Source organism: Dromaius novaehollandiae, chromosome 16 (genome assembly GCF_036370855.1).
Source record: "Dromaius novaehollandiae isolate bDroNov1 chromosome 16, bDroNov1.hap1, whole genome shotgun sequence".
Taxonomy (NCBI): Eukaryota; Metazoa; Chordata; class Aves; order Casuariiformes; family Dromaiidae; genus Dromaius; species Dromaius novaehollandiae.
Genome location: NC_088113.1, coordinates 17851199 through 17860218, shown reverse-complemented (window position 1 = coordinate 17860218; position 9020 = coordinate 17851199). Strand labels below are relative to the sequence as shown.

The following is a 9020-nucleotide window of genomic DNA, read 5'->3' as shown; positions in this document are numbered from 1 at the left end:
CAGGCGGCCATGTACGCCAAGTGCGTGAGCGCGCGGATCAGGCCCCTTGCGGCGCCCGCCGCCTACGCCGGGTGCGTAGAGCGGAGCGGCGGCGGCTGCGTACGCCGGGAGCGTGCCGAGCCCTCGGCGCGGCGGGCAGCGGGGTGCAGCGTACGGACTTGGCGCAGGGGGCGCCGTCGGCGCGGCGCGGCGCGCGGAGGGCGCGCGGCTCCGGAAGCGGCGCGCGCCGAGGGGCGGGGGGATGAGTGTGCTGTTTTGAGGGAGGCTGCTGGTTCCGGCCGCGGCGCGGAGGCCCCGGGGGAGCTGCGGGGGGGACGCGGGAGGACGCCGGCATCTCACCGCGCGCACACGCGCGGGGCAGCGGGCGGCAGGCATGAGCTACGACCGGGCCATCACGGTCTTCTCGCCGGACGGGCACCTCTTCCAGGTGGAGTACGCCCAGGAGGCGGTGAAGAAGGGCTCCACGGCGGTGAGTGGGCTCCGGGCGGCCGTTGGGTGGCCGTTGCGGGGGGGGGGGGGCGCGCGAGCGGCTGTTGGGAGTGAGCGGCCGTTGGGGCCGTCACGCGCGGCCTGGCTCGCTGAGGCGCGGGCCCCTGCGCGGCGCCCGGGGCGGCCGCGGCCGCTCGGCCTCGTCTCAGGCAGGAGCAGAGCGGCGCGTCGGGCCTGGCCTGCCCCTGCCGGCGCCCGGCGGGCTGTCGGTCCCCGGCCCGCTGCCGCTTCCGTGCTGCCTGGCCTGGCCTGGCCTGGCCTTGCCTTGCCGCGGAGCGCCCCGCCTCCATTTTCTGCCCGGTGAACCGGGGGGCGCCGGCTGGGCGAGAGCGCGTTTCCCGTCGGAGCTGCGGCGTGGGCGCTCCGCGGTGAGGCTCTCCCCGCCGCTGAAATGTGCCCGGTATCAGCGTGGTTCTGGCGGCCTAAAGACGCCGGCAAGACCGGACTTGTGGGGAAGGTTGTCCTTTATTACTTGCTGAAGAATTGGTTTGTTTTCTGGGAATATATTACTCAAACTCCGTTTGCAGTCTGAAACCGTAGCACCGATTTCACAACTAAATAGGGGTTTTGAAGCTACCTTAAAAATTACTACTTTTTTTTAAGAAGGGATACTGTGTTGTGTGTAAAATCTGTGTTCTATATCAAGTGATTATTGTGTCTTTTTTTTTGGGGGGGGGGGCAGGGGATGTTGCATGTATTGCAGTTCTTTTATTGAGACATTGAACCTGAGGCCCAGTGCTGGTGGCTGTTACAGGTTGTGGTGGATGGGGTGTGGGAGAGAGTCTTGGCAGCCACTGCTTAGCTGCATGCCAACTGGGGAAGGCTAAGCGAGTGGAGCAGCTTCCTGTCCGTGGTGAGGGAGCAAAACTGTTGCTTGACTTACTGAGAAACAATGATCCTCTAATTCATTATCCTACATATTGTTAAAATGGCAATACTTCATACTAGTGCGAAATGCAGATTCCCAGTGGATTGGGAAACATGTTGGTAAAGGTGTGTAGAAGTGACTTTGCAGCTACTGGCTTTGGTCTTCCAGTTGTCCAAACTTCTGCCCAGTGAAAAGTGTTATCATTGGGGGATGGGAAACTATGCGAATTCCCTAATAACAAAATAGCTAGAAGAAAACTTGCTGTGTTTGGGATAAGAACAATTATAGCAAGACTTAGTCCTGAATAGACTCCTCCTTCCCCCTCCCCCCCAATTGGAGGCATTGTAAAAGCAGAGCTAACATCTAATATAACCTTATCTGTACCTTATCTCTTGTTGAGTAGTAGACTGAGTTTAATGTTCTTAGAAAGACCTGTAACATATTCAGAGCTGGGCCACTATATAAGAACAAATTATGCATGTCCCTCTATGAAAAGGAGCAGAAATAAAAGCTTGCAAGGCCCACTTTTTCCCAGATGTTGGAAAAGGTACATTCAAGAGTATTAATTAGTACATCAAGGAAGCAAGCCATTGACAGGCTGCTTGCAGACTTTACTTGGTCTAATCTTAAGTATTTGGGATTCTGACTTGAACAACACCAGTGGACCAGTCACTGTGGCAGTCTTATCTTGATCCTGCTTCTGGACCTAAGGCAATGGCTTCATAATCAATTTAAGTTGATTTAGGGTCTTGCTGCTGCCAAAAAGGATAGTTCCAGCCACTCAGCCTGGTTACCTTTTAGAGGGGTTAATTTTCAGCTGGGTCACCTACCTTACCCACTTTTCTGTGTAGCTGCAAAATACTAATTCTGGTGTTGGGGAGAGTTGGGGAAAACACAGTTGGGAGGAGTGGGAATATATCTCTTAGGAGCAGCATAGATTTAAATGGGTGTAAGCTGATTATGAAACCACACTCTGGAATCTAATGCAATTTCTCTTCTTACATCAGTCCTTTTTCCAGGTTGTTGCAGTAGGAAACAAAATACTGGCTTCAAGTTGAAGTTATATATATATATATTTTTTTTTTTTTTTTCTACTCATTTCAGTAAAGTGTGTAACTACTGGGTTTTTTGGCCCTGTCTTAACTGTTTCCTCTCTCTCTCTCTCACTCATGCATTGAAGGTTGGAGTAAGAGGGAAGGATATTGTTGTTCTTGGTGTGGAAAAGAAGTCTGTGGCAAAACTTCAGGATGAAAGAACTGTACGGAAGATCTGTGCTCTTGATGACAATGTCTGCATGGCTTTTGCAGGTATATGATCTCTGCGGGGTTTTGAATTGGGTATAGCAGTTACTGGAGCATCTTTGGGTAGGTTTATGAGTTCTGAAAACAAATACTTTGTGTAACTGTGGCTGAGGACTGTGGGGAAGGAGTATGTACAATTGCTTATTCTTTTTGAAAAAGAGCAACTTAGTACATGTATAAATATATATAGGGAATAATCTAATGAAAGGAAATATCTGTTGGAGCTAACGGGGTCCTCTGGGTTAAACATGAGGATGAAAACTAAGAGCTGATGTGTCATTGGCACAGATAGAGATTCTGAGCTCAGAGGAGCAGAGATGCATATTAATACATATTACAGGAGTGATAAGAGGCATGAGTCAGTTACAGGTACTTTTTCCTGCATACATCAAGCCAAAAAAGCTAAGTTTGCAAACAGTCTTGCATAAAGCAAAGAAAAATCTCTTACATTTTAATTCAGAAGACTTGCTCTGAATGAACAGTCCTGTCTGCAGTGCTTTGAGGCATAAACATTTTACTTTCACATTCTTCTTTCAAATGCTTTAGCAAATTTCCATTGTTCGAAACTTACACAAGGGGCATGGAAGTTTAAAAAAAAATAGAGAGAGAAAATGGATTTCAGAAATATTCTCCTCACTTTAAGTAATTTAGAATCTTCGTATCAATATTAGTAATGCTTTAAGGAAAGATCTAATTTAACAGGCAACAATACTGTTCTTTAGAATTAGTTGAGCTTATCATTCTTGCATACTAACTTTGGTTGCCTTGCTTCCTTAGCTAAGGACTGTGGTACTCACAGGTGTGAGGAAAAGTCCTTTTTGAGGAAACAAGGCTATCAGCTGAAAGTGGAGTCATTAGCCAAAAAGTAAATCAGGAAATTTTTTTTATGAAACTTTTCTTTAAATCAAATTTCAATCCTTCATGCTCATTTTTGGCGATTAGCATCACACTGCTATATCCCCATAAACTAGACAAGTTTTACTGGGAAGATAAGCAGGCTCATAATTAGGTGGATTGTATGAGAAATTATAATTGAAATGTTTGAGAACTGAAATTGCTTTGCTAAACTGCTGTTTGATGGAATGCTTTCAGTCAGTAGTGTTCTGATAACACTATGCCATTTTGGACCAAGTAATTTAACTCACGACATGAGAGTTGTAAGCTAAAATTTTCTACTTAATTTTGATAACATAAACTCCTTGTTATTGCTTTAAAAGTGCTATTCTTGCTCAGCAAACTTGAGAGAGTGCATTCTCATTTGCTGTGTTTTTTTTGTTGACACTGACCTTGTGAGCCTTTTAGAGTAGACTGAATGTCTTTGTGCATACAGTCTGAAGCATGAATCTGAACATCCAGTGAATACACTGTCATTTCAGGGCTTACAGCTGATGCCAGGATAGTTATAAATAGAGCTCGTGTAGAGTGTCAAAGCCATAGACTTACAGTGGAGGATCCTGTCACTGTGGAATACATCACACGTTACATCGCTAGTCTGAAACAGGTATGTTGAACTGTACGGAGATATTTAAAATATGTTTGGTGAGGAGCGCTTCAGACCAAGCAGATAAAACCTTTTCTCTTGGCCACATTCTACTCGGCTAGTAAAAATCAGGGTAACAAAACAGACTACAGTTATTTGTTGGAAATAGAGCTGTAGTAATAGACAGGATGAAGAGCTGATTACTAGTTTTTCATAAGATGAAGAAATTCTTACTTTGTAAAGACTGCATTAACTACACTTGTGTATGTTATCAGGAACACTCAGCAAAGTGTTTTGCTAAAGCTAATCAAAGCTTTAATTCACGTGCACAATGATAGTGCTGTATTATGGTCAAAACGTCTTCATGGCTCCTATTTCAGTTTCCTCCTACTAAGACGTTGCAGGGAGGGGCAAGAAGGGAGAAAATCAGTGCTGTACTTAAATTCATGAATATCAAGTGTGAGATATATTAAAATGAACTACCATGTCAAAATATGCCCACTGCATTCTGTGGTAAAAATTATTCATTTGTCAATGCATTAAACTCTAATTTTCAGTTACTAGTGGGGATTAGCAGAAGTCTATTTTACTTATCCACAGATGTGTTGGTATAGCAATGACGATAATAGCATAATTCTTGTAATAATCATTGGTCTACCAGGGCAGAATACTGCTTTCCAGAGTTTCACTTTATTTCCTTACAGTAATCTCACATTTAGGTAGTCTTTCATTCTGGTCCATTCACAAATTCTCTGAAACTGCTACTAACTGTAACAATTTTATTGTCTTACTGTATTCCTACTGAAATAGCGCTGCTGGTATCAGGCCTCCTTGTTCATGACCACTTCAGGTGTGCAGTGTGGCAACTGTTTAGCTAAACTGATGTCAGGGGAAGGGCTAAAAACCTTGTTTTTCCTGCAGCCTCTTTGTTGCTGCAGATGATGCTATGCCTTCTAATAGAAAAGTTGCAAACTACTGTTGAAAACTGGCTTTGTGTTCAAATGTCATCATCCTCTTTTTTAGCTTCTTAAGTGTGCTTGTCAGAACACAGTTTTATACCTGGGCTTTTAGTCTTTAGCCTGTCTGCTTCTTGGCAGTAGCCTGCAGACAAGAAAGATTCTTTTCTGATAACTGTAGTCATGCAGAAAACTTCAATGGATGTTAAGAAAAGGAGTTGAAAAATAACTGCATCTTACTTGATTACTTGTGGTCTTTTGTAAGGCAAGGAATACTAACTTCAATAGGTTGATAAGAGAGACTTAAAAATACTTCTAATGCCTCTTCTGGTTGTAACTTCCACAAATTTTGCTTTCCACTCTAGAAAAGCTTTTAGAACTGCTTCTGAAATAAATGTGTCCTCTTTCTCATCAGAGATATACTCAAAGCAATGGCCGCAGACCTTTTGGTATCTCTGCTCTTATTGTGGGATTTGACTTTGATGGTACCCCCCGGCTGTATCAGACTGATCCATCTGGTACATACCATGCTTGGAAGGTGAGTTGGCTCTGTCTCTGTCTGATACTTAATGAAATATTCAAGAGTTAACGTCTCTGTTAAAGAGAGACTGTAGAAAGGAGATCTAACTGGGCAGATGGTGCTGTCTCACAGCTGCAAAAATCCTTAATGATCAAATTTACTTGGAATGGCAGTCTGCAGTTTAGCTTTAGTTAGGAAATCTTATCCCGTTTTCCAAAAAGCACATGTGCCTGACTCCTCTACTGTCTTTTTTTCATGTGACATGTGGGAAGTAACATGCCCAGTCTACTGAAAAATACATGGTGATTATAAAATGGCTTAAGATTACATAAGTGTACAACTTGTGTAAATGGCATCTGTTTTTTTTTTTTTTGGTTTTTTTTTTTTTTTTAAACTTCCGTTCTTAACATTTTCTTCAATGTTTCCAGGCTAATGCCATTGGCAGAGGAGCCAAATCTGTGCGTGAATTCCTGGAGAAAAACTATACTGATGAAGCCATTGAGACAGATGACCTAACTATTAAGCTTGTCATCAAGGCTCTTCTTGAGGTGAGTCTGCTTCAAAAGCCTTGCATGACTTTTCACCATGTATCTGCATTAACATCTTAAATATGACTACATACAAGTATATATGCCACAGGGAAGTACTATAAAATAATCTGTTAAAACTGTATGTGTTGTAGGCTGAGGGCACTGTATATCTGAATATGGGATTAAATTCAAGTTTCAGAATATTTCAGGTAGTGCTTCTTGCAATTCCTATGGAAGAATTTACTAGCAGCTCTCTGGGGAGGAAAACAGACTTCAGTTCTGGCAATTAGAACAGTTGTATCAAAGATGCACTAAACCATGTGCACAGTGTTTTGCTTTTGAATGGAAATTTAAGATATAGAAAGTTCAGATCTAAAGTCAGACTATAGAAATGTGGTTGTCTTCAGCAACAACTAGTGCACTGACACCAGAAGAAAGACCCTGGCTGTTTGTTTAAGGGTTGTGCTACTAATGGGGAGGAGAGCTTGAAGCTAACAAGGGAAATACTTCCCAGCCATCTCCCCTGACCATGAAGATTTGAAAGGATTTTGTTAGAATTAACTAATGGATAGACTCCTAATATCTACATCTAATTTTTATTAAGGTTGTACAGTCTGGTGGGAAAAACATTGAGCTGGCAGTTATGAGACGAGATCAGCCACTGAAGGTAAGGCGGTTGTTTTGTTTTTCTCCTTTTTGAAGCATGTTTCTCTGATACTGTTGCTGTAGGTTTACAATAACTTCCAGCCCTTAATCACTCGTTCTGCTTTGGCAAATACTTCTATTTGATATTAGTGACCAAGGAATGCTTAATGTTGCTGTGTCTGCACAATGTAGCTGTGTCTATATAAATGATACTGTAACTTTCTTTCCATGTCAGTTAACTATCACTTGGAGGCTTTTATTTAAGTTGCATTAGTATCTTGAGGGTCACTTGTGTTTCTCTTTTAAGATTTTAAGCCCTGAAGAAATTGAGAAGTATGTTGCTGAAATTGAAAAAGAAAAGGAAGAAAATGAAAAGAAAAAACAGAAGAAAACATCATGATGACTGAAATTCAACTGCTTAGCTGCTTTTTAATTCAAGTGATGGGTTATTCTGTATAGACAACATGTAGGCATTCCATTTATTCATACTGTGCCCCTCTTGAGACATACAATAAACCTACTGATTTTTTTAAACTCTTATTTTAAAGAAATCTATTTGTTCCTTGGATTTTAATTACCTGGGACTATTTGGTTGGCTACAAAACAGCAAGAAAGACCCATTAAAGAACAAAGATTTATCTGCCTTTTTTTCTCTGACGCTTCACTTTGTTTAATGATTCTCTTCCACTCTGTGTCACTTGTTAGCTTACTCTTTAGCTGGCTCTCCTAACAATGTTGTTATATGGCCTCAATAGAATGTAACTAATGTGGAAGTGAGGGTTTTTTTTCCTAAACTGTACTTTGAATTTAAAGGGCTAGGGTCTGGACATAAGATTTAACACCTTCTGTCACAAACTGTACTGGGTTTACCCAGTATAGAGAATTTTGGGTGTAATGCTTTGGGAAGTCAGCATGAGAATTGATTATTTTGAAGGCATGTCATAAGAGAAGAGGTGTGTGACTTGCTACTCGCCTAGATTTTGCATGATTCATCTGGTTCAGAATAAAGTGTTGCTATTGTTGTTGCCCACTAGGGGATTTATAGACCAGTAACTTCCTAATGCTAAAAGTAACTACAAAGAATGTTACATACCACAACAGTTAGTTAAACCATAAAGTTCTAGTCCAGTTTCTCCTTTTGTATTTAATTTCATGCTAGTTCTTCCATACATCTCATCAGCAGGAGTGGTGTTCAGTTCCTGGTCAAACCTCTGCTTACTGTTCACATTCAGCATATTCCTCAGCTAGTTCCCTCTTCCCTTCTGTAGGGATAGATCCCTTATGTTCTATAAATAATGTAAAGCCCTACCTCTGTACTACTGCTCTGTACCAAAATCATATCATGCTTTATGGAGATAGACTCATCCTCTGGTCTTTGGAAACTGCTCACTGCACATGCAGTTATGAATCAGCTCAGATATGCACTCATTAACATGTAATATAATAAACTTTGAAATAGACACATTTGGAAATGACAGGTGATAACTGGTTATTCATCTATGTTTTTAAAAAAAAGGAGACTTGACTGTGACTATCCCAATTTGATATTTTATTCCAGGTAACTATTTGCATGGTGACATCTTCAGTGATAGCCTCAGTTTTGGCAGTCTTCCAACACTACCTATTTAAGTACACATAGGTTAAGCTAGTGAGAGCTAGGTGAAAAAGCTGTTTCCAGTTGATTCATCTGCTTTCAACAGCTTTGCTCAATAATAAACTTGATAAAGATGATTCTCCAACTTAGCTCTGCTGCCAACAGTCCCTGCAATATTTTTAACCCCTTTCCAACACATGGAGGGCAAAAAGAGGAATGGATGGTGCCTAGAAGTCTCACTGTTAGCAGAGGTAGGGCTTGTCCCTTGGAAAAGAGCCCTGCGGGTTTGGATATGGTCATGTTACTTGTATTTGAGATAGAGGCTGATCTAAAGTAGAAGGCTTGGGCTAGATGATGGGGGCCTGCAAGCCTTTATGCTACACAGGCATTAACATAACTGATACGAGCAGGGGTTTTTTTCCTCCTGCTTCTTTCTTTCTTTTTTTTTTCTTTTTCTCTTTGCTACTGTGGTCCTGTTTATCTTTCCTTACAGTCATGTTTACAGAGTAAAACCTGTATTCTAACAGAAGCAGTTTGGTCCCAGTGCAGAGGTAAAGCTTCCAGGGAAGGGGGAAGTTAGGTCATTTTGGGCCTTGTGCTTTGCTGCTTACTGTTGCCTTTTCAATTTCAAAGACCC

General features: G+C 42.3%; 1 protein-coding gene across 1 annotated transcript; it reads left to right on the top strand.

The window, feature by feature from the left end:
• The first annotated feature begins 194 nt into the window (after nt 1–194).
• On the top strand, nt 195–7323 carry PSMA7 (proteasome 20S subunit alpha 7). Its single transcript, XM_026092901.2, has 7 exons — nt 195–469; nt 2538–2664; nt 4035–4159; nt 5510–5632; nt 6043–6162; nt 6749–6811; nt 7097–7323. Exons 1-7 carry the CDS (start codon nt 374–376, stop codon nt 7187–7189), a joined length of 747 nt encoding a protein of 248 aa, XP_025948686.1. The 5' UTR covers nt 195–373; the 3' UTR covers nt 7190–7323.
• The last annotated feature ends 1697 nt before the right edge of the window (nt 7324–9020 follow it).